At 31.7% G+C, this 27,313-nt stretch overlaps 1 protein-coding gene across 1 annotated transcript in view; it reads left to right on the forward strand.

Moving 5' to 3' along the window:
- The first annotated feature begins 219 nt into the window (after positions 1-219).
- LOC145291075 (uncharacterized) overlaps positions 220-27,313 on the forward strand; it is a 115,125-nt gene continuing 88,031 nt past the window's right edge. Inside the window, exons 1-5 of the mRNA XM_080136589.1 lie at positions 220-313; positions 5,328-5,445; positions 9,775-9,840; positions 11,120-11,243; positions 13,815-13,914. Coding sequence (XP_079992715.1) covers positions 220-313; positions 5,328-5,445; positions 9,775-9,840; positions 11,120-11,243; positions 13,815-13,914 — 502 coding nt within the window. The remainder of the gene's footprint in view (positions 314-5,327; positions 5,446-9,774; positions 9,841-11,119; positions 11,244-13,814; positions 13,915-27,313) is intronic.

Raw genomic sequence — 27,313 nt, forward strand, 5'->3', positions numbered from 1 at the left:
GACTGTCTGCCTGTTGCTTTGTTGCTATCTCCTTTTTATTGCTATCTCTTCGACTGCTTAACCCATTTCCTCGCCAACTTTTGCTGGTTTTCGGTCTGACCCATGACCGATTGACGTCATGAATCCAGGTCGCTACAAGACCGGGGATTCCATTGTTTATTTTCGTTGGCCTAGCTTAGGTCATCTTTTCCTGGAATTTCTATTGTTTTTCCTGCTTGCATGGACATTAGTTCGCTCGCACCTCTCTTTAACATTGAACCTTTGGGTGGTTTGTTTCCACTGAAAGACACGGACATTTTGTCAACATTAAAATGTAAGTGCATTTCTAAAAAATCTATTCTAAATACATTGAAACTGATTTTTTTTTCGATTAAAAAAGAATTACTATTTTTATAACATTTTATCATATTTTTCATATTTAAACTTATAATATATAAGAACTTACAAGTAGTAGTGGTAGTATATTGAGTCTCTCTGCTACGTCACCCTTCCAAAATAAAACAAGATATATCTTTTAAGCGATTATGCCTTAAAAAACTTGGTTGAAAGATAAACAAACAAAACAATTATTTAAGAATATAGGGTGGAGATCCGCTTCAATATTAATTGAACATAAAATGATTTTTCATTTCAGAGACATTGTAGCATTTTAGAACACTAACCAAAAATTATTATTTTCCTCATGGAAATAAATTCTATAAGCTTTGGGGGGTCTAAACGATTGCGCATAGTTTTACAAATTTGCCAGTCAGACTTAGGGTTAGAGAACATTTCTACAATGTTAGAGTAGCCTGAAAATGATGATTATTCATCATTTAAGATTAAATTAATGTATGAAAGTTTAAATTTATAAATAATTGTGCTTTTTTCCGGTAAGATTATCAAGGTGTCCATATGCAATCGCATAAAACAAAATGAAGGTTGAATAAAACAAAAGGATAATATCATTTTTAGCCAAGGGTGTTAGTCTAAAATTCTTGCAATATTAGTAAAACGTATTTCTATTCTAATTATCTGTATCTTGCTTTTTTGTTTGTCAGTAGTAATAACCGGGCAAATATTGATGATTAGGGTAAACACATGAACATTGTTTGGTAAAGAGAACGTATAGATTAGTTAAGAATACATTCACATCCGTTCTGAAGTTAATAATTGTTTTTTATATAGTAACTATGTTATTTAGAAACTCATGATTAAAATGGAGAGGGGACGTTGCTAACTAATCTGTTCCTATACCGTTTTATTTTGCATAAAGATCGTTAATTATTTTCAATTGATTATGAAATATTCAAATAGCATTTTACCACCAAATAACAGATGCAAATCGGCTTTGTTTTAAAAGAGAAATGCATCTTTAGTTGTTTCATTATTTTCAATCAATTAAATGGAAAACATTCGAGAAAAATATTTAGAACCTCCCTATATATTTAATATATGTCTCTCCCATACACACACTAAGTCTATTTTTTTGTTCGCAAAAATATATGCAGATATGAGGTTTCAGAGTAATTCGAAAAAAAAGGAAAACAAATAAATAATTAAATATTTAGATATTTAAAAAGAGTCGGAATCCAAATCGGGAATCGTATCGGATCATGAATTTAACACAGAATCAGTAATTGAATAGGAATCGGGAAAATTTTTTTTGAATCATCCCATCACTAGTATATACACATGTATCCATATATATATATATATATATATATATATATATATATATATATATATATATATATATATATATATATATATATATATATATATGTATATATATATATATACATGTATACACATATGTATACATACATATATATACATATACATGTATTCATATATACATATATACACCTAGGGGATCGGACAAAAGACACCGGATAAAACCCACCAGCTTATTAAAGCAAAAACAGATAAAATCCCAAATGAATCAAAAACATTAAAAATCACTTTTTATATTTTTATTTTAGTTAAATTTAGGAAAACTAGACACCGGGGAACTAATTTTGGCAAGGTATGAAAATCAAGCATCTACGGAATAAATGTCAATTGAATAGAGAATTTAAGACCATTCTTAAAGACGATATACTTTTAAATAGGATTCAAATGGCCCTCACAGAAATATACATATTTTTAAATATTTACTCTTGTTAGAAAGGAAGTAAGTCGATTTTTCTAAGTTAGGTACGCATCCTAAGGAGATTTTTCTAAGTTAGGTACACGTTCTAAGGAGATTTTTCTTGTATTATCTTTTACAATTATTATATTAATAAAAAAAAAAAAAAATAAAAACTTAAAATCACATTACCAGAATTAATTCATCATACTAAATTTCGGTTTAATCATAAATATGTCAATAATTATAAATTTTTGTTAATAGTTTGAAAACAATCAATTACTCCGTGATTGTTCAAAACTTTACAGAAATTCAGCAGTATTTAAACTATCGAAAAGAAAGCCACTTAAATAGTACTTGAGGTGTAGCGCTTCGTTCCCATTTAAAATTATATCTCCTGATATGACGCTCAAAAATTTGTTTTCAGTCGAATTTTATTTCGTACTTGCTTAATGCTTCTACAATTCCAAAACTACGTTATTTTCTGTTTCTAATTTTCCGTTGATTATCAGTGATGTTTGAAAGTATTTTTCTTGACAAAAATGTCTCGTTTAAGTTTTTGGAACATGTAAATCAACTGCTTTCTTTGAAAGGTTACCTAGAGAATTTATGCAAATTTTTAAAACTTTGCTTTAAAAATATAAATATATATGTAATTTTGATGTTATTATCATTTTAGTTTTAGTGATAATTTAAAAACAATAAATATTTATCATAATGAAAAATTAAATTAAAAATTTGTAACAATCGGTTTTGGAATCGCAAATTAGGAACACATTTTTCCGATTCCGTTACCCCCAAAAGTTCCGATTTTTTACAAACATTTTTTTTATGAAATTTCAGATTTTTTGTTAACTTTTATTTATTTTTTCTATTTTCTATTTTTACCCTCTCAAAATGCCGCCCCCTGGCATGTGCCGCTCGTAAAATAGGGACACATTTTTCTGATGCCGATACCTCCAAAAGTTCCGATGTTTTCCAACGTTTTCGGCATAAAATTATAGATTTTTTTTTTACCGTTCATTTATTTTTTTTATTTTTTTTACCCTATCAAAATGCCACCACTGGGCACGTGCCGCCCGGGGCGGATCGCCCCCTCCTTTGTCTCTGCCTTGCTACGCTACTGACGTAATAATTAACTTAAGATAATCATCCCATAAGAAAACCGTTTTACAAGTATTTTAATCGAATGAGCTATGACGAATTAAAGGTACTTGTACCCTCTCGACGTAAATACCCCCGACTAACCTGACAAGCAGTAAATTCCCAACTGCTAGACTTTGGAATTCCCACCCGAGTCCCTGCTTTCCTGACTGTAATGACATGCAGAAGTTCAAGTGTAATGCAAACAAATACTTCGCTGTTCAACTCCCTACATATCCCTGTAGTTTTCATTCAAATAGTAGGCCTTTGAATCCAAGTGGCTCTTTGCTTTGTTTACACTTGAATGTTACTCAAGATATGAGTTAAATGGTGCATTTAAAGAGAAATCTGAACCAATTAAAGATTAGGAAAAGAAGAATGTTTCTATAAATCAACCTCCCCTAATAATATCTAATAAGTCTCGCGCTATCAACCAAACTAATAAGGCACGAATGCCAAATATACACATTATTTACAACACATTTAGAAATATTTCAAACATTTTATCGATTTCAAAAACAAACAAAAAAAAACGCACACAAATTTATCTTTGGGGAAAGTGTAACTTACATTTCATATTTTTCTAATCTCCATGAAGTAAATTTTTTGAAAAATTCATAAATTTAAATGATACTTAACATGTTTCTCATCAATATTTCGCTTAAGGCTGGGATATTTTTACCCAAATTATCAATATTAAAATTTTATATTAATACATTTTTTGTAAATAGATTTTTATAAGAACACAAGAATACCCGTTAATGTAAAACTGAAATATTTGAATTTTCAAATGTTTGTACTCATATTATGCCCTTTAAAAATACTTCATATTATGCCCTTTAAAAATACTTCAGAGAAACTGAAATTTGGAGAATATTTATTAGTTTATGTCTAATACCTCTTATTAAAAATTTCACAAAAATCGGAGTTTTTTTCCAGCTCCTTCTTACCGTTTTAGCATAAAATAAAATACAACTAAATATAGCCCACATTACGACACCTTAAGAATAGTGATTGTGTTCCAAAGATTATACTGATCGGTTAATTAGCTTAAGAATTTATCTTGTACATAGTAATGTGCAGGGTAGTCGCTAAAAAAGCAGAAAAAATTATATAAATTTTTTTTTTTCAAAAACTAATATATTTCTTTATATTTATAATTTTTTTTTTTTCAAAAACTAATATATTTCATCATTCGGCATTACATAGCAACGTCTAAACATAGGAATTCACGCTCACGTGGCGATGTTTCCAAAGTAACTTGTGTAATATCATTCACAACGGTTGTCAAACACGCTATCAAATCATCAATAAAATTTGAGTTTCCACTAATAACATGCTCTAAACACAATGATCCAATCTGCTTTCAGAACAATGATAATACATTTATAATCTCAAATTTCTTAGTTTTCAACCGACAAGCCTACTATTTACACATGCCTACTAAATTCCATTCCTTCACAGTTGAGATCCCCAGATACGGGAAAATTTCTACTATAATATCTTCTTTTCTCGAAATGCGTTACAGGAAACCCATTATGCATGGTGGGGACGTCTACTTGTTAGTAAAACACATCTTGCCTCCGATGGTGAATAGCTTCTTTTCTCGAAATACTAGCCTTTGGAATTCTCTTCCTGATCCTTGTTTCCTTTGTTGATTCAGAAGTTTAAATGTAATGTGAACAAACATCTAGCTGCGCAAGTCTTCTTTATGTCTTAGTGGAAATGTGCCTTGTTTTGGATGAAGTAAAGTAAAATCTACAATAAAATTTCTTCAGCTATTAATATACACAATGATTTAAAAATTCTTTTTTTCTTCTTTAAATTGCTACCCTCAAAGGAAAAGTCGAATGCCAATATATATGAAACACTTGAAGATCATTCGAAAAATGAAGGTAAACTTTCTTTACATTTGTCAAAATTTTGTTGCTTATCTATTGTTTATTATTCATCAGTTTAAAAATGTTTAATTGCTTTTGAAAAGTTTAAACTCTAATCAAACGTTTAATGTTATTTGCAATGAATATTTGTTCTTTTTACATAATTATATTTTTATTTTTTATTTTTTGTTCAGGCCAGGCTATACTTTCCAAGCAGGATGTGATAAAACCACCTGACTTCCATCTTTTAGGAGAACTGTTACTTGGTTATGGTTTTAAATATGTTTTTGATGCCTTAGTGATTATCGACCTGTGAGTACCAATTAATATATAATTGACATTTTTAAGCATATTTTGTAACATTCATTCTATATCATGTGCAATGTTTTAATATTTAAATGGGTAACTATTCTAAAGAAGTGCAATATATGTTTATAGGTTTACATTTATTTTCTATACAAATATTCAAAAATGTTCCTATTAAATATAAAATACTGATGTCTGCTGATTTTCTGATTTTCTCCAACTTGATTCATTAGTTTTTCATATCATTTGGTATCAAATCACATGACTATAAATGCAAAAAAATCTATCCAAAATAAAAAAGAATTAAAGTGAATCGTTCGCAAAACAATACAATTATGCCGGCCTTTGTCAAAGATTTTTGATGTGACAAGTGCAACTGTCTTAGGTTTATAGATTAATGATTCAAAGATTTTTAATGAAGACTCTTTGGTACGATATTTTTGCAGGTCAGTTCTTTCATAAGAATTCTTGAAAACTCGTACCACATAGGCACTTTTCCAACTATTAGGGAAGCAAGATTCATCAAGGAATTGGTTCTAGGCTTTGGAGAGGACATGAGCCAGTTCAGTAAAGCATATTTTATTACTATAGCATGGATAAGATGAAGTATGTATGCTTTGGAGATGTCAAATTATTTTCATGATATCTAGGGTGTGGTAAATGTGATGACCAGATCATCAAGTGTGATTTCTGTCTCTTGTGGAAATTGAGATGAAGTGGTTTTGGAGTTCAAGGTGGAGTTTAAGCAAACCGTTTGGCAAGCAGCTTTATCTGTTGCCTTGAAAACAACGTAATGGTATTTTTTTTGTTTTTTTTTTACATAAGAATCACCACTTATCAAGACCAAGAGGCCACTCGATGATAAGGGTTAAAGAGTCTACAGTAGAAAATTGGACAATATAGTGACCGTTAGTAATGGAAATTCGGTAAATTTGTATACTTATATGAAACGGCTCATACAAAACTTGTTTACATTAGACTTGAAGATAACCATATTGTAGTCAGCTGGAAAGCAGGAAAATGGAAGACAATCCCATAGGCGTGCAGTTCTAAGAAAGAAGCTTTTTTCATGGAATCTACGTTTAGGTTTAGGCACAGATAAAGAGTGGGGGAAATTGTTGATAGTGTTTTCTGCTAGACGGGTGTTTCTTGTGAAAGTTTGGCGAGGGGGGGCATAGATTGGAGCTCAGTCGAGCACTTGCCATGAAAATAATGATAAAGCAGAGACAAACTCGCTACATCTCTTCTTTGAGAAAGAGGTTGCAGGGAAGAGAAAAGGACATCCCCTACGAGGCTACAAAGTCTATTTTGAACTCTATGAAGGCAGGATAAGTCCTCTCTAGCATCTCCTGCCCAGATGTGGCAACAGTATTCCATCCTTGGACGGACCTGCCTCTTATGTAGATAGAGAATTTCATCAGCAGTGAGATATCTACTGGATTGATAGAAGAATCCCACCCTTTTTCCAGCAGCCTTGGCAACGGATTTAATGTAAGTGTTTCATTTAAGATCAGGAGCCCAGAAGCTTGTCAAAACATGAGGCCTCCCCAAGACGAGAGCCATTCATTTCAATTGATGCCAGATGGGGATCAGAGCGTTGATGATGTAAAGATAAAAGCTTGGTTTTAGATGCATTAAAAGTAACAAGCCACCTCTTTCCCCATTGTACCACTTGCTCAAGATCAGAGAAGAGAGAATTGGAGAGAACTTGATTGTGTACAGTCTTAGATGTGCTACCATAGATAGTAGTGTTGTCAGAAAAAATGTCTACGAATGATGTAAGGATATGATTTGAAGATCATTAATGTAGATCAGGAAGAGAGTTGGGCTCAGAATGGACCCCTGAGGAAATGAACTTTTTGTTGTTCTTTGTTCACATTATTAGATTTTCCAAAAATTACAAACTCCTAATTTTTCTAACTTAATATGTTTTCCACTCATCTTCGTATGGTTGCGGTTATTTGACTCTTGCAATGGTCTCTTGACGCTATGAACTTTTGTCTCTGAATAACGACAGTTAAGATGATGGAATATTTTCTTATTGTCTATACGCAATAGCAGCTACACAAGTTAAAGTGAACCATTGAAGAGAGAGAGGCTTACTATAGAATTTTCGCATGGCGATAAATGCTTTTCTGGCTGTTTTGATTCATTGGGTTTCCTCATTTGTGTTTAGCAGGGAGAGAAAATGTTAAACCTCGGAGAAATTTTCAAATAGTCTGTTCGTCATATCTTGTGGGTTCTTGTAATGGGACTTTGGTTAGAGGTTTATATTGATGACGACCATTGTCACATACCCAAGTGAGCTATGGGACTCTGTCATCCAACCTCTATCAGTGTTGTCAAGAATAGGTCGAGAAATAAGGCTTGTTGATCCTTATGATCTGAAAGATGGGTTGAGAAACTAACGGTTTGTGATAGAGAGTGAGCAATAGAGGCATTACATGTACTGATACAAGCTGTGTTTGTGTAGCTCGAGAAAGGAAACCTACTTATGTAGTGGACATTAAAATCTCCAAATACATGAATTTGGGAACATGGCTTCAAAGAAAGTGTTGCACCGTCCTATCAAACACATGGTTTAGTAGAGTACAGTCCTGGGTCAAAAGAGAATGCTAGAGAAAATATTTCACTCCAAATGTCAGCTAATGGATTTTCAGGATGTTGTTTTATGGTCAAAAGTTTACGGTAATGTTGACCATTATAACAAAATGACCAGCATTCCTTCACTCAGCCTTATCAGTGTTGTCTAGAATAAGTCGAGAAATGAAACTTGCTGATTCCCACAATCTAAGAAATTCCGGATTGAAAAAGGAAATATAAGCAATTAATGCTGTGTTATAAGGTTAATTTAAGGCACATTTTGATTTTTTTGGATCTGCGTGGATTGTAAATGGCCTGCTTTCAAGTATATTGTCAGTAAGGTATATTAGTTTGGTAAAATTTGTTTATGCAGATTTGTCTTTAAATAAATTAAGTGATTCTCTGTTAAGTGCAAGTTTTCTTATTTATTTTGTTTTTGCTTTGTTTTGTAGAATATTTGTCTAAAACAGTTTTAGATGAAGCGATGATAATTGACAAATTCTATGCATTGTAGCAACTATGATACTATCGGCATTCCTCCATGCCTCAAAATGTAAGGAATTAAAAATCAAAAGAAGAAAAATATAGCAAACAAGAGGAAATAAGTTTATCAGCACAACAAAGGTGTAGGAAGTTGTTCGCTAACGAATGCAAAAGAAAATTAGAATGGGATTGTTGATCAAGGTGTAACAGTGAAGGGAAAGATCTGTCAAAATATTTTAGAGTAAGTTTCAGGAGTGGCAGTGGGTTTTGCGACAGTTTATGACAGTTGGAGATGGTTTACAGACAGTTTTCAGCTTGCAACAATTGAGGGCAGTTTGTGTTAAACCTTTATAAACCTATACTGGTAGAAAACATAATGCTAGGGTTTTGAAACAGGATGCTTTATTAACAACAATCGCTCATCAATGAAACAGTTTGTCCTTCACCGAGTCTGCTCCTGCTTATGTCCTCCTGTAAAGAAAAGCAGAAGAGTTCCACAAAGAGTAAATGCCCCTGTCTTAATATATTAACAGTTTCCACTTAAATACAGTTGAAAGCAGATCGTCACTTTGACTAGACTGAGAGAGTTTTATGAGATTGAGATGAGCTGACATCAACTGACGAGCAGAGCCTCGATAGAATGTAGATGTGGACATGCGTGTAGAGGGTTGATGGTGTCACACACACACATCCAGAATCCAACAGATATTTTCAGAATGTGTTAGAAATGGATTTTTTGTATTGTATTTATTTTTTTATATACTTGTGAGCCGCTGTGCATCCCTTGGCAGTGTGAGAGACGATGACACGGCCAGAAGAGAAGATGAAAGAAAATAAATCCACAGCACAAAACGTTGAGAGAACACATCGTCGTATCACACAACTGACAAAATGAAATTGATGATTGGAATTGTTGTACCGTTTCTATCTTTTTAGGCAGTGTAATTCCGCCTTTATCAATTTGGTGTTCCCAAAACTGTAGTTTCTTCACACTAAATATATATTTGTCTATATTTATCTTTCGGTCATGTGGTTTTAGTTTTTGTATTACAGATGTTGTCCATAAATAAAAAAGGAGAAAACTCTTTTCCATCTCCCACTTGACCTACTTGAAAAGTTGCATAACTACATGGGAGATAATATATAATTGACTAATGCAAGGGAAATAACTTATAATTGACTAGTGCAAGGGAGATAACTACATATACATTTTTGGAAAATATGAAGCTGATATTTAATTGAATAAATTGTTATATTTTTATGTTTTAGGGTAACTTTTCTGATTGTTTATGCACTTGCAGGAAGTGAATCCTTTGGCGAATTACTTGGAATCAAGTATGAACATTTTATTTTATATTTTTTATACTTTTTGTTTGCTATCATTACACTTTTTTTAATCTACTTAAAATTCGCAATAACATCTAGACTTTATTTAAACTTTTTTTAACAATAGTTGTGATCTGTAAGTATGACATCTGCTTGTAAATGCGTCAGAGTTGTGAAACCATATCAAAATGTAGAAATGAAAAAGATCAGAGGTAGCATAATCTAATCCTGAGCAAACGTTAAAAGTTCATGATTCATGAACAGATACATCCTTTATATACTGCTTAGTCAGCAGCTGCTGACACAATGCTTTGAAAAGATACGATTGGTTGACAGAAATTCTGCTATACACATAAAGAATGGAATTAATTTGATTTCTTTCACAGTTGCTAAAAAACCAAGGATGCAGCCTTGTTTGGAATGTCGTGAAGGGTAGAGGGGTACGATACTTTCCTACACTAAAAACATTTGAAAAATTTAACTGTGTCTATGTAACGTACCCGACTGAGCTTAAATCTCCTTCTTGTAAAACATTCGTAGCAAGAAGAAAATTCAGTTTGGTGAGAATGGTGGAGTAAAGTGTTGCATTGAAATCATTGTACAAAAAAATTCCATAGAGGTAGGTTCTCGCTTCATCTTTGTATAATGATTGTTATGTGATAAAAAGGGATGATCTTTCACTTAGCGATCCTTCAATGGTAAGCTAAAATTCACAAGTAGTAAGGAGGGCCTAACATCGAAGTTTCAGATAAAGCGTGCAAGAACGTAATGACGGCTTTGATTATTTAGGGTTCGGATGAGAGAATAGAATGAAGATGATGAATGACTAGATAAGACGAAATGTGTGTATTTTATTTTCCTCAATATAGAAGCGTGCATAATTGAGAATGGTTGCTAATCTTGAAAATTAGTTATGCTATGACATTAATCTTAATTAAATCTCTCTTGGCCATTTTTGTATTTCGTGTTATTTAACTGAAAAGCTGCTTTGAATGATGTTGGATGTTTTAGGTGAATTCAACTTTAAACAGAGAAGTTGTTTGCAAATGAGTAATTATCATGACAGAAGGATTAAGAAAATGTGATTGAAAGATATTTAAAGTAGCAACAGAAGTAATCTCTCTCTTTCTTTATCTCTCTCTCTCTCTCTCTCTCTCTCTCTCTCTCTCTCTATATATATATATATATATATATATATATATATATATATATAAAGTTAAAATCAAAAAATATTAAAAATTAGCGAACAAATTCTTTGATAATTCATTTCTTTTCATCCTAATTTCAGGTACGTATACATAATTCCTGTATTCATTTGGTGTCTTGCTTTCATCGTAATTTTTGCTGTCAGCTATATCAGAGTTTTAATCTCTGTGCTTACCTTATGCAAGGGAGTCCTTTTCTCTTTGACAGTAAGTTTAATCATTTTAAACATTTAACAAAACACATTAAATCATGCAAAGTCAATGAAGGCGATTATGAATTAATTATTTATTTCTAATAACATCAACTAATATTTACCTCATCTGACTAACAAAACTGATTTTTATATCTAGCGTTTTTCTTGATAAAGCTATAGACCACAAATGTAGAGATGGAGTTTTATATTTATATATTAGATCATGTTATATAAGACTTATAAAGTCATAACTCCTCCTATTAAATTTAATTGGAAGATGAGATAAAAAAAAATTGGCAGTGAATATATATACTATGTAAAGAGAATCTGTAAAACAGAACTTACAAACAAAAACAAGCCATGCCTGTGATAACATGCAGCTTTGATATTGTCAACTGACCACAAAGGGACATAAACAGACTAGACATAAAAATGCAGAAAATGTCGATACTGTACAGAATAACATGCATAAACCAGTGTCTGTCTAGGTTATATCTGCCCAGAGGAGCAGGAGATATGGGTTTCTCAGAGATTGACCATCAACAGTGTGCTACTATCGTTAGTTCTGCGCCATATCTGATGAGTTCCCAAAATCCAAACTCAAAATGATGCACCAACATAAAAAACAGTAGAACAACCTTCATTACAAAACTAGTCAAACATTTTGGACAAGACCGTCTTACAGATGAGAGAGAATCAGAAAACATGTCTGCTATGAAAATAGCCCAAAAGAATTGTCCAAAAGAACATCAAGAACTCCTATTGCAAAAAAACTAGAAGAATGGGCCAAACAACAGCGTGTCGAGTATTTTCTGGATGAATTCACTTAAGATTATATAGACAAGGAAGGATCTATAGACTAGCTAAAAAGAGGATCGCTTCACTATGATCAGAACAGGGTTATAATGGCTGCCCAAGACCAAGACTTGATGACCAACACTTAAAAAAAATGTGTGGTCTTAGCAATGACAACAAGTGCAGGTTCAGCCACCAGCAGTAGAATGTGAGTCACTTGACATTCAGCTGTAAAATTCTGTTGGGGAATGGTTACTAAACGATGCAACACAATAGAGTGTGTAAATATCTTAACTGGACGATTTGTAAAAAGTTGAATATTGAATGCAGTAGCAAGTTCTGGGTCCATATACCAGAGAGAACAGTTAGAAATAAGTCATATGCCATCCTCTATGACTATGCAATCCCTACAGGTACGTACCTAGGAAACGGAGTTATAAAACCTGATATAGTGATTTGGGACAAGAAAGAGAAAGAAGCAACCTTAGTAGAAGTTAGTGTCCCCCAATGATGCTGGATTAAACAGAGCTGAGAAGGAAAAGATAACAAAATATCAATGTAATTTATGCATGACATAAAAAGAAACTAATGTATGGCATAAAAAGAAACTAATTTATGACATGAAAAGAACCTCGACTCTTTGAAAAACCTTTATCATTCCAGTAATTATAAGAGCAACTGAACTCATAAAAAAGAATTTTCAAAACTACCTGACAAATATACCCGGTAAATCAAGTGCAATAGGGATTAAAACAATTGCACTTAAAGGGACGGTCATAATTTTAAAAAAGATCGGATGCTACAGAGATCTTTTTAAACATGGAGTGCAGGCGTGTTCCATTCAGCTATCAAATATCAATACATTGTTAGATGGAGAGAGATGTTTGGGGTTTCTTATACTTTGTTTTTATCTTTACTGGGATAATAGAGTAATCAGAAGATCCTAGTGGATATAGAACTGAGGATCAACAGAGTTGAGGGCATGTTGTTAGGAAAAGATCTAGACTTGCAAATTGCCCCTCAGCATCGGGTACTGAAGTGGGTTGGTTGACAACTGTGTTAGGTAGTAAGTAAGTGAGAAATCATGACAAAAGCTCCCTTCATGAGTGAATAGAGCGTGATCAAATTTCTCAGCGATACTCTCAAAGATAGCAACTCCATCATTTTGGATTACAAATATAAATGCTATGCTGTAAGTATTACTCTAAAGCACATGTATGTATGTTTGGGGTCTTCTTTGTAGATGTCCCTGCCACTGGGAAAGCTATCCCGTATGTAGGCACATATTCCATGTTCATGGTGGTCTTGATAGTTGGGTTTGGACGTGAAGTTAGATTAGTCTTTGAAATAGGCTAAGGGAGCAGTTGAGTCAATGCCAGTTAACAAGTAGTCAGGAAATAAAGAATTCTCTACTGTTATACTGGGTGTCCAAGGCATTTTCTACAATATCGAGGTGGGGGGGGGATTTTATTTTCCTAAGAGTTTAATTTTAGGCTTCAATTTATAGATATGAGAAAATAGTATATTGATATAAAAATTATTAAAGGGAAAGGAAAAAGTATAAAAAAACCATGCAAATTTCAGGAAAAACGATCTTGAGGCGATCTTGATATATTAAACGCAATAGTTTCTTACATTGACAGTAAGTAAAATATTTAAAAAATAAAATCAAACTTTGTTTTCTTTCTTCATCATAAATGTCAACTTTTATTGGTAAGAATACCAAACGTTTACATGAACACATTTTTTATATAGATATTGTATATTTATGTTTTACTTTGTATTTCAGGTAATTGTGGTATTGTTTGTAACTTCAGCAAGGCAAGAAAATGCCTCAAATGATTTTAATTATATTCAAGATTCTTTTCTTATGAGCACAATAACTACAGGTAAGGAAACTGTTTCACTTTTTTCTTGTTTGTGTTGTCTTCCTTCTAACAAACTTTGTGCACGATTTTGTCTTTTTGTTTTTATCAAGTGGTACGATCCTTATGCTGTGGTAGAGATAGAGTTTCAAACAGGTCATCATCAGTGATTGCTTCATGATAATAACGATGGGTGTTGCCTGGAGTCTGAGTGACAACGTCTCCTCAGACTTTCAGTAATTTCCAATTTTTTTGATAAACATAGGAAATGACTTTGCGCTATTGTAACTGCCGCTTACCATTGATTTCTTGTTAGCACTAATAATTGATCTTCTCTAGGATTTGGGTGCCAATTAATCCCCCTAAGGTTCCAGTATTCTCTACACCATTCAAGTTGAGGTCTAGTTACTGCTTTTTTTTTCTTTAGTCTTTCCATCCTTCTTAACTCTTCACGACTATTTAAATGATTATCATCACATAATCACTTTAGTATAATTACCTTTTCTCCAATTCATTATACTAGAGGATTTCTATCCAAAGCCTCAGAAAGTACACGACCGTACCATCAGTTTCTAGCTCTGCACCCCCTTATACTGTCTTAAGTCATGAAATCTAAGCGTGGCATTTAGACTCAGATTACATATCTACCGTATCATTCTCATATCATTTTTCTCCATGCCACACATGTCCTCAATCCTTCCTGGCAAAGTCTTTCATGCACCATCACACTGAATATACATGCCTGTCAGATTCTTCCCTTGATCAACAGTGCTCTGCTGGTTTGTAATGGCAGAAATTTTCTGAACTTAATTCATTCAATTCAAACTCTTGCAATCACACTAGCATCAGCCTCTGTATTTCACTAAATTTGAATTCTCAAAGCATTCCTCTAATAAACTCCAGCTACATATAAACATAAAAACTCCAATAAACACATAAACAATACAGTTAAAACATATAATAAATCATTAAAACTTTAAAATGCAAGAATGTCAAAGACTGTCGCTAAAAACATGACACAAAAGTAGGTTTAAATGTACTTTCTTAAAGTTAAATGTTCAGAGCATTTCTCCAATATATTCCAAATACTTGACCCAAAAGTAGTTTATCTTTGCGAAATATTTCCCCCTGATTATAATCAACTCAACCAAAAAATTTCAAACAATAAGAATAGATGCAAAGATTCTGGAAAGTCACAATCAATAAACATCTGCTCCATTTACATCTTCCACATGGTTGCATAAAAGAAATGGAACAAAGCCAACAACTACAAAATTATCTTTAAGTCTCACAGATGACCTAACACAATATAAAAATTCGATGTAAAAAAGTTGATTAAAAAAAATGTTATTACCAATCACCTATGCATCGTAAAAAATTAAACCTATTTTAACTCATTTATTCGGATCTCTTGTTGCATGAAATATACATGCGTTATGGACATGAGCATCTCTTTGGGGTAGTGAGCACTTTCTCATTATCCTCAAAAGTCCAATTTCCGGTCACAATTAATTTCTATGATGGTAAATGAATTAAGCAAACTGATAAAAATTCAAAATTCAATTTGATTAAAAACTTATACAATATCGTATATAGTATGACTCCTGGCTTGGCTGTGCTACAGATGTCACGCTGACAAATGAAAGAATGATTAGGAAGAGTCAAAACTTATGCTATGTCGGGCCGTCTGCTAGCACACACACACACACACACACATATATATATACAGTTGACACTCTGACATTGATATTAAAAACCTACTTTTTCTATTTAAAAATGATTAAAACGAACTTTTTAATATATTCAGTTATGGATATGCGATCGACCACATGATGGTTAAGTAGTTTGCATATTCCTTTGAAAATAAACGAGCGTTAATTACTTATTCATCTTTTATGGGTTCTTATTAGACGATTGGTTCTATTTCACTATTACGTTGAATAATGCATAATTGCAGAGAATTTAAGACGAAAACGTCCAGCATACGGAAATATTTTATATATATATCTATATAACTATCCGTCTGTCTGTCCATCTGTCTACCTGTCTGTCTGCCTCTCTCTCTATCTCTCTCTCTATATATATATTAGACTACCCGTGACCCGTTGGGTCAGTATGTTATATTAGCTATGGAATTAATGCATGAGCGTGACACTTGTGACGTAAAGAAAATAGTTTTTTGTGACACAACAGAAACATTTCTATGAAAGTATATTAAAATGAAAAAATAATATAGATAGATTTCTATGAGTCGTTATATTTATAATTATTTATTTTTGAAAATAAAAACTTACAGCCATTGAATTATAAGTGGTTTGCCATACTCATAGGTAAATGTGCACTGAACAGATACCGGCACTTGATGCCGAGTGTGGACCCTGCACAAACATTGGTCTATTTAGTCATGAAAAACTTTTTCAGGCCAAAAAAAAAAAAAAAAAAATTTAAGCCCAAGGAAATGACAAATTGATAAATGGTAGTCACATTTAATTCGCATAGATAAGCAGCGACAACACCAGTGATCTGTCGAGACCAGACACACAATTTTTATAAATTTTTGTAAAGTTAACTAAGAGTTTTTTAATAAAAATCCTTTTTTACTGGATGTCTTCTGACATACAAATTTTGCACCGAAAAATCTTCATGTCACGATACTTTATGAGAGGCATCTCCTGATGACAAACACTACATTGCATCGTAGATGCAAGTATTTAAAATCAATTTAGCATTTTCTTTGGCATTTTATTATTATTTTTTATGGCCTGAAATAGACTAATGTTTGCGCAGGGTCCATACTCGTCATCAAGTACCCAGATACCATAATACTTAAAGTTAATTCAAATTTTCATATATCTTTTAATTTAATCGCGAAAAAAACAATTGGAACGCTGCAAACGTACACAGTAAAAAATACGTTTTATTGTCGGGTTGATTATGTACGCATGCGCAACCGGAAGTCGTAAACCGGATGTTGGGTTACAACACTCGTTACAAGGTCATTTGAGTTTTATAATTATATAGATATAGTAATATGACATTGTCAGTATGTCACTGAAAAGTCTCTATCAAACTCGTCTATGAATATTTAGTCCACAAGACTGAAATTTGATATATAGAGTATTTGGACCTGTGACACACTTGCGATTTGGTTTTTAGTCGGCAAAATCCCTACTAAGAGGTCAAAATTGAAATCAAGGCAGTTGACGTTGACACGTGTTTACAAACATGTTTACATGCACAAACTCACATTCATAGATTAAACAATGTTACTTTTGAACTATTTATATGCATATGGGCGTGCCTCAAAGGCTAATGAATGAGGCTGGAAAGCTGTATGTTTCAGCTTTGATTCTAGCTGATGGCACCTAACTCATGTTTTCTTTTTACTTTTAATATCACTATTATATATTAGGTACACTATAATAATTGATAAAAAAATTGGCTCAATAATAATAAATATTTAATCTGCATGAATTAAAATACCATATTTAAGCGTATCTTACTACCGGTAATGTCGGGCAGTCTGCTAGTATATATATACTAGCAAAAGTACCCGTCGTTGACTGGGTTAAAAAACAGCCTACAGTAAAAAGGACTCTGATTTATGAAAGTATGATAGGGTATGAAAAGGAAGGGTTGTAAAGAGATAGCTTCGAATTTGGAGGTATCAAAACCAAAGCAAAATAAGATGAAAGTAAAAATAAAATAGATAAACCCCATAATTTATTACACCATACCTGTTCACATTAAAACACTTATCACAATATTCTGTGGATCTATATTAAAAAACCTTGTTAAACTTTGTGACATATTTCCATTCTATGGAGGTCAGGCGCGAACGAACACCCCATAATATTAATTATTTAACACCCCATTATTTCAAACTGAAAAATAATTATCAAAGTATACTTACGCAGATAGATATGAAAAGTCTTTATTAAAGTTTGTGCCTATTTCCATTCTATGGAGTCCAGACGCGAACGCAGACCCCAGAATTTTATTATACCATCCCTATTTAAGTTAAAACATACTTATCAAAGTCTTATTATGTACATCTACATCAAAAACACTTGTAAACGTTTTTTTTTAATTTTAAATTTTTTTATTTCCATACTTTGTGGACCAGGTGCGAACGCAGACCCCACAATTTTAATGAACCACTGTTCTGCCAGATCAAACGTACCCATTCCTGTGTCTCGATACATCTTCTATCATTATATGTAATCAGTTTTTTAAAATAGTCAACCATATAGGAGCTTATTCGTGACCACACACACACACACACACACACACACACATTCAACTTTATATATATATATATATATATATATATATATATATATATAATGTAACTCTTGGTTCATTCGCAGTTAATAGTCTAAAAAACCACTGGACGGATGGCATCCACGTTTTGGTATAATATGTTTACTATATCCATGTGTGTTTTTATGTATTTCTTTTTAATTATAACATTATACTTAATTTTTCTATGATAAATAGGTGGTTTTCTTTGTACCGATAGGTCATTTTTTTATTTAGGGAGAATTATTTATTACCGCTTCCTGTCACGTGACCAGTGTTTCTAATTTAGCGGTTTTCCTGCTAGATCTGGAGATTTCGTTTGCAATCTAGTGGGGAATTCTAGAAAATCTGGAGATATTTCGCACCCACACACCCGCAGTTTTTTTTTTTTTTTTTTTTTTTTTTTTTACAAAGGCATCACCACATTATCAAGGCCCAGAGGCCACTCAAGGATAAGGGTTTATATTAAAAAATAAAGAAAAGCGCTTGAAAATACTTTCAAACATAAAATAAACTCATTCATGTAAGTAAAAAAAAAAGTAGCATTTATTGCCTTTGGTAACAATTATTTATTGAGTATTTGTTTTGTTTTTCACCTTTTTTTCGGCTGACCATTCTTAGATCTCGCTATAAAATCGATTTTTCCACGTACATTTTAGGTGGGGGGGCATTCCAACCTCCGAAGTTTAGTTTAAAATACGATCTAAGCAACCCTGCTTAATTTAGAAGTATTTAGTCGAAATTGTAAAATGCAAGAAACAACAGCAAAAAAATTTAATTATCTACCAACCTGAATACTTTTAACTTGCTAAAACAAAGTTTTTTTGTTTTTTTTATTTTTCAAATTTCAAAATATGTTGCACCATTATTGTAATGTTTAATTTGCAGTATATTTCAATTTAACTTTTATTATAAAAAGTTTGAGTTTATGATTTATTCCTTGCAAAAAAAAATACCCTCTCTGAAAAAAAAACAGGTAAAACTAGCTAATAAAATATGTAAGCCTTTTGGGGAGCTAACCGCTTCAATATAATTCCAGAAACATATAGTGAGAAAACTCGGAACATTTTATATATTGAATATACTATATTTATATTTTTTTTATGGTAGGAAGTTAAAATATGGAGGTTTGGGGGGGGGGCAATTAGCGATTTTTGTAAATTTCAGATGATAAAAGTTTAAAATCTAGCGATTTTCTGGACATTTCTTTCTCCTGATCTCGCGGGTTTTTTAAAATCTCAGTTGCCAACACGGCATCACTAAAAAAACACTACAGGCTTAATGTAAACAGAATGTGTTTACAATATCGGTAAATTTTCAATGGGTTTAATCACATGATTATTGATAATGTAACCATGTGATTGAAATTTAATTTAAATTAACCACACATGGTCGCTTTCCTATCAAATATTCATCGAAAAATGGTACGTACACACAAAATGAATGCCGACGCTCAAAGTGTATAAACATTTTGACCCCTTTCTTTACTTAAAAATTCACCAAAAATTAGGAAATTAACCAATTTCAATGAAAATTGCAGTATTTATCAAATAATGATCGCAGAATATAATGCACTAATTATTTTTACTTAACTCTTAGTGAAAATGTTTTATTTTGTTTAAACAAAAAATACCTTTACTAAAGTTATGGTTTTTAGTAGTAAATAAAAAACGCAAGAATTTATTTTTGCTTTTTTTATATAAATAAAGCATCGTAATTTGTAACAATAAAAAATAATTTTTACAGTAACATTACGAAAAAAGCCCCTAAAGTCCATATTAATGAATTCGATATAACTCGAAGAAAAACGAATTCTCGCATACTATTCAGGAAATTAAATATTCAATTAGATTCCTATTTCAGTCACCTAAATTATTTAGGGTGAAATGAGTTTAGGAATTTATAGCCAAACCTAAATATTTTTTTTTTTTGCTTAAAAAATAGCATTAATACAGTAAGTTAGGTAAAATTTGCATAGAATGCTCTGCTTTACGGTTGTTGTAAAAATGGAACGGAAATTTGAATTTCGTTCCCTTTTAAAGTCGGTACATTTTTACATTACATCCAACTCATCGTTCACATTCGACACGTCAACTTTTATAGCTTTTCGGGTATGCTGGCAAGGTTAGGGGTGTCTATTCTGAAAACCGTTGTTAACATGGGTAGATTGGTAGGTGTGTCAGAAATTTCGTGAAAAATAATGAATAATTCCACCCCGTCTTTCCAAGCTTATAACTCCTCGAAAAATGTAACTCAAGCCCTATTTTTTTTCAATTAAAGGAGCAAGGACCAAGGTTTCATAAAAAAACAACGTGTTTAAAAAAAAAAAAAAGGTTTTAAACTTCGGACTTTACAGGTAAATTTCTAAAAAAACACTACTTTTTTGTTTTAAATTTGAATATATTATTTATTGACCTTTTCTCTTCAATTTGTGATACATAACACTTTGGTGAGTAAATTATTTACTTTTTAATAGACATTTCAACATGGGAGGCGTGAATTATTCGACCCTCTGTCTTTCCAAGCTTACAACTACTCGAAAAATGTAATTAAAGCCCTAGTTTTTTTTTCAATTAAAGGAGCAAGGACCAAGGTTTCATAAAAAAACAAAACAAAAGAAAAAACGAACAACGTGGTTTAAAAAAAAGGTTTTAAACTTCGAACTTTACAGGTAAATTTCTAAAAAAACACTACTTTTTTGTTTTAAATTTGAATATATTACTTATTGACCTTTTCTCTTCAATTTGTGATATATAAAACTTTGGTGAGTAAATTAATTATTTACTTTTTAAAAAACACTTGAAAATGGGGGGGGCGTGAATTAAAAAACCGTTTGTCCAAAATATTATATTCGGTTTATTGGAAAGGGCATAAAATTACACATTGACGCTGAAAATATCGTAAATATAGAATCAATAGAAAATTTTGATAGATTTTTAAAGTTTAAAAATTGAAAAATATTGAGTTCGTAAAATTCATTAGTTTTTTAAAAAATTAAAAAAAATATTTCTATTACTTTTTAAACAACTTTAATAGTTTATGTTGGAAATATAATCCATAAAGAAAATAAACAACCCACTTTTAAAAGAGAAATTACGAGTTTTTAAATTTTATTCGCAGTTTCGTGATAGGGGTGTCAAAAATTCCTACAAAAATTCTGATACATCTACTAGATTGGAGTGTTTATTCGTTGTAAACGTACCCTACAACCTATAAATATCGACATTTCCAATGTGAATGGTAAGCTGGACTTATGTGAAAAATAACAAAAAGATATACCAAACTGACTTTTTCGTTTAAAATGCAATTGTTTCCATTTCGTTATTAACTTTTTTTTTTAATAAATATTTTGTGTTTTATATACATAAAGTACAATTGTTGAATGTTACTGTTTTGATTATATTCGTTGGGGGGCACAATTAAACAATTAAGAAAGATTAAAACGAAGCGAAATTTAAGTTTCCGTTCCATTTTTACAACAGCCGTAAAACAGCGCATACTCAGCAAGTTTTATCGTAATTTATAAGCATAATGTTGAAACACTAAATCAACATTTTATTTATTTTTTTGCATAATTAATGATGGAAGTATTTTCTGTTTATTTTCTGAACATCTGTTAAAAATAATAATTTGTACATTCTCTTGAAAAAAGATTCAAATTTTTCTCTACTTTCACATAACTATTTACAGTGTTCATGTAAAGCATTCATCTGTTCTTTTTATAATAAAAATTCCGTTTTCAGAGAAACGTTTACTGACAAATTTCTTTAAAAAAAAAAGTGCAAGTTTTCCTGAAAAAAAAACTTCCACCTAACAATTTATGGTAAAAAATTAATCTTTTTTTGGAGAAAAAAAATAACAACTTTTATTGATTCAAAAAATTGCAAAAAATAATAAAAGTAATAAACGAACAAAATGCAATTTTTCTTGAGGAATGTGTCCCATTTTAACAAACTGGGCCACAGCAACGCGTGGCCGGGTACAGCTAGTATATATATATATATATATATATATATATATATATATATATATATATATATATATATATGTATATATATATATATATAAATGTAATTTTGGTTCGTTAAACGTGAATAAAACCATATTTCTATGTTACCAATTTAATTGAAATTTTCAGAAAATCTATCTGTAAAGTCAATGAATGTTTGCATATTATTAAAATAATTTTACATTGCGAATTATAAAAATATTAATGAAAATATAAATATTTTTCGAAGTCGTTTCTGCGAGACTGCCCAATAATATTTCTGGTAACTTCCGTTTCAACTACTCTCGAATTACAGGATAAGTAAACAAAAAAAAGTTACTCATGCAGACAGTGATCCGTGCTGAAATAATAACGTTATTATTAAAAAAGACATTTTTAACATGGGGAAGGGAGGATGTTTTGTACCTATTCTGTACTTTAACCTTACAATTGAATAAAAACATATAAAACTTTAATTAAACGTGGAAATACGATTTAAAAAATAGCGCGGATCACTCTCTGCATTAGCACAAAAAATTTAAATTCATTTATGTACTTACCAATTTTTAAATTTTAAATACCTTTATTTATGTTAAGGCTTTTCACTCATGAAACATTACGTTTTAATTGTTTAGTTTCTTTTCTTTTTTTGTTTACATAAAAAAGTTTGTTTTAACTTTTTCTAAACTGTTTCATTTTTACGACATGCCTCAACGTGTTATAAACACCCTAACCTCCCCATGTTAAAAAAAACACGCCCTTCCATAAACCTCGAAAGCCGTTCTTAATATGGGGAGATTGGGGGGTGTTCATTCCGAAAGCCGTTTTAACATATGGAAGTTAGGGTGTTTATAATATGCTGGGGCGAGTCGTAAAATTAACGAAGTTGCTATCTATTATTTATTGTAACAATTGCTTTAAATTTATTTATTTGACAAAAAAAAAATTACAATTTGATACTCCTTGGGCGACAAGCAGAAAAAAAATAGTCGCTCCCTTAGTCCCCCACCCCACCCCGCACGTAACATCTTTTATTTACTGACGTTGCTGTAACTAAACGATTATTTGTCACATTTGCAGACATTTATTTATTTATTTTGAAAAAAGTTTTACTTTTTATGAATATTAAAAGAAAAATGGGTACTCATGCAAGAGTGATCCGTGTTGAAATAATAACCTTATTATTTAAAAAACCATTCTTAACATGGGGAGGGGAGGGTGTTTTGTATCTATTCTGTACTTTAACCTTGCAATTGAATAAAAAAACATAAAACTTTAATTAAACGTGGAAATACGATTTAAAAAATAGCGCGGATCACTCTCTGTATTAGCACAGAAAAATGTTACTCAACATTTATTAATAATTTCTCACTTTTACAAACATTTGATTTTAAATTTCTTTTAAAATGGCGACTTTTTTTTTCTTTTTTTTTGTATTTGCGGATGGGTATGTTGACCCCCCCCCAATGGTGTTTATTCCGAAATCCGTTGTTAACATGGAGAGGTTGTGGGTGTTTATTCTGAAAGCCGTTCTTAACATTTGTGGAGATGGACTTAATGTAAAAAAAATTAAATAAATAAAAAAAAACTAAATCATTTACTGATAACTTCTCACTTTTACAAATATTTTTTAATTTACATGCGCGGATGAACAAATTGTTGAATAGTGCGAAAACAAAACGTTTTTGTAATAAACTTCGGGATAGTTTTTTGGGTAAATATTTACATTTAAGTCCACCTCCACAATTTTCTTTTTTAAATGACGACATTTATTGATAAATAAATTTACTTCTTCGCAACTTTTATTGATAAATAAATCTACTTCTCTGCAACGGGCACTGAACCCCTCCCCTTTTTTTAATAGTATTTTCGGGTGGGTATGCTGACAACAAATATCAGTTAAATTTTGCAAATAGCCCCCCCTCCTCCAAAAGTGGTGTTTATTCCGGAAGCTGTTCTTAAGATGAGGGTGTTGGGGTGATTATAAGGTGGACCTAATCTAAAAATAAAACAAAAAAATAAGACAAGTTTTTTAAATGATTAAAATAATTTCTCACTTTTACAAACATTTTTACATGCGCACATAAGCAACTATTTTTCTATTAACTTTTTTTTACTTCTTTTATCTAAAAATTATTAAATTTCAATGAATAGAATAATAAATCATTTATCATTAATATGTGTTTTTGGTTTTGTGTTGAATGAAACTTTTTTTTTTCATTACAACAATAATGAACCAATTTAAATCTTCCGGCATGCGTTTAAGGGTTACTAAGCCGACCTCAATAAATAAAAATTGTTACGTGCGCATGCATTAGCCTTGACTGGGGGGGGGTCTAAGGGAGCGACCATTAAATAATTATGCTGGTCGCCATGGAACTCAACGCCCAAGGAGTACATAAAGTGGCACTTATGCACTTATGTTATCGTGCTATTTTAGTCACCTAATTTACTGACTGTGAGAATAGAAGTTATTTGGAAATTACTGCTAACTTGAACAGCACCAGAAGTAACTGATAAAACCTTTCTAATCAAATTGATTTTGGCAGCCATTTGGTAACAAAATGACATAGTCTTAGCCCTTGCTGCATGAGGAATACCTGCGACCTTGCTGCCAAGTAGAAGAATTATTTATTCTACTTTAAAACATTCAATTTTTCAAAAATCTCATGTTCGACATCTCCAAAATATCCAATATGGGGAAAAATATTGCAGAAATGCAAACTTATTGTTTAAGATGAATGCACAATGGTACCCAAAAAATCACTTGAGGCTCTTGATCGATCCTTGCAAGATTTGCGTGGCAATGTCAGACCATTTGGGAATGCAGTAATATTGCTTGCAGAAGATTTCAGACAAATGTTACCTGTTATTCTTCAATCAACATCAGCAGATGAAATAAATGCTTGCCTCAAATACTCTACTTTTATGTTCCATGTGAAGACATTAAACTTAACTCAAAATATGCATATCCAGTTGCAGACTGTTCGATCCGCACAAAAATTTTTGCATCACTTGTGGGAAATTGGGTACGAAAAAGTGCCAGCTGATCAGAGTTAAGGGCAAAATTCTTTGACTTTTAACTTCTGTAATTTCTGTAATTTTATTTAATCAAAAGAACAGTTAGTTTAAAAGGTTTTTGCAGATATTCAAATTATAAGAATTCCACTTGACTGAGTGAATGAGCTATTCTTGTAGGTCAATACAAAGACGCCAATGAACTTAACGCTATTATTCAATGTAAAATTCCAAGTGAGGTAGTCAAATACAAATCCATCGACACTGTTGTGAAAGCAGATAAAGTGGTTAATTATCCAACAGCTATATTTGCCAGGGATGCCACCGCATGTATTGCAACTGAAATTTGGTGTACTAATTATCATGTTGTGAAATATAAACCAATCCAAGCTTTGTTTTGTCACATGGACAATTTATGTTACGTATTCAAGAGTTACCAAACCAGAAATTCTCTATATCAGCTAAGAAAATGGAACAACAAAAATTGTGTACCCATGCAAAATGGAAAATTAAACCTATAAGAAACATGCTTTTTCTCATTTTGGAACTTTTTCCATTGCACCAACTTGAGCCACAGCAACGCGTGGCAGGTTACAGCTAGTATATATATATATATATATATATATATATATATATATATATATATATATATATATATATATATATATATAAAGTGAACTTGGTGTGTGTGCAAAAAGTCTCTAACAAACACGTCTCTGAATATTTGGTCTACAGAATTAAAATTTTATATATAGGATATTTGGACCTGTGAAATACTTCCGATTTGATTGTTAGCCAGCAAAGATTGCTGCTAAATGGTTAAAATTGAAAACAAAATAGTTGACCTTGTCAGGATAAGTCGAATAAAACATAAAACGTTACTTTTGTGAATGCGTAACATTAAACATTCATAGTTCAAAGTTGCTTAATATCCTTTCATATCCATCTGTCAGTATCACAGAAGGTAACGACACCGGAGAGATACATAAAGACTAAGGCTGGAGCGATAAACGTCTTGGTTTCGATTCTAACAGATGGTACCCAAATCATATTTTATGATAACTTTTGAAATTATTACTATATATTGGATAATAATCAATAGAGAATTGGCTCTATAATATAAATAAGAAATCTACATGAATTAAAATATAACATTTATGCATATTTTACAACCAGGCAACAGATGGTAACCTGTTAGTATATCTATAAACTTATAATAATGTGAAGATATTTTTAGTGAGTAAGTGTTCGCTTCAAAAAGTTTGGAAGTGTTAAGAGGCGTTCCAAAAGTAATGCCTCCTATTTTTATTCCGCCCGAATGGATTAGAGGGGATTGCAAATTGCATTGTTATGATGACTGAAAGTTTCATCTCTCTGTTGCAGATATTGACGGTGTGAGACTCTAACTGAATTCCTGAAAAAAAGTATATTGAAAATGGTGGTGACTATGTAGAAAAGATTATGGAGCACAAAAGTTGCTCGCTTTAATGGTACCACTCCCATCTTCGTAGCTATACAACTTTTTAAGTTAAAAAATAGGAGGCTTTACTTTAAGAATGACACTCGTATATTTATATGTTTGTCAGTGTGAGTATGCATATGTGATTAATAGGCAATGTGTTTGTGTGTTGGTTTGACTTTATTTTGTCTGTGTGTGCATATATGAGAACTTGTGTGAGTGAATGAGTATTTGCTTATGTGGCCATTGTCAGTGCGAGTGTATGCAGGTTCAAGATTCATAGTGTTGTAGTTGAATATCAATTTCACCTCCCCTGGCTGAAGAGCGAGGAGGAGACATTCAATCTGTCTTTTTGCTTTTTTGTTCTGTCTTGTTTAAAAAAAAAATTTTATGGTCTTAATTTTATTCTTTCAAACGAGTGGGAATGATTTTCACCGGTCGAAAATGTTGGGTTTGGCCCCTGTATTGAAAATCCTATTTTCTTAATTTTAGAGATGGAGAGAAAGAAAGACTAAGCTCAACTTTATATTCATTCGCATCGGACTTTCCCACCACAGATCTAAAAAAAAAAAAATAAAACAAAGAACATTGAAACATGTTGGGAATTTCCCGATTATATATGGTAACAAAATAGTGTGACATCGACAAGAAGACAG

Source organism: Euprymna scolopes, chromosome 12, assembly GCF_053919585.1.
Source record: "Euprymna scolopes isolate OS-2025 chromosome 12, ASM5391958v1, whole genome shotgun sequence".
Lineage (NCBI taxonomy): Eukaryota > Metazoa > Mollusca > Cephalopoda > Sepiida > Sepiolidae > Euprymna > Euprymna scolopes.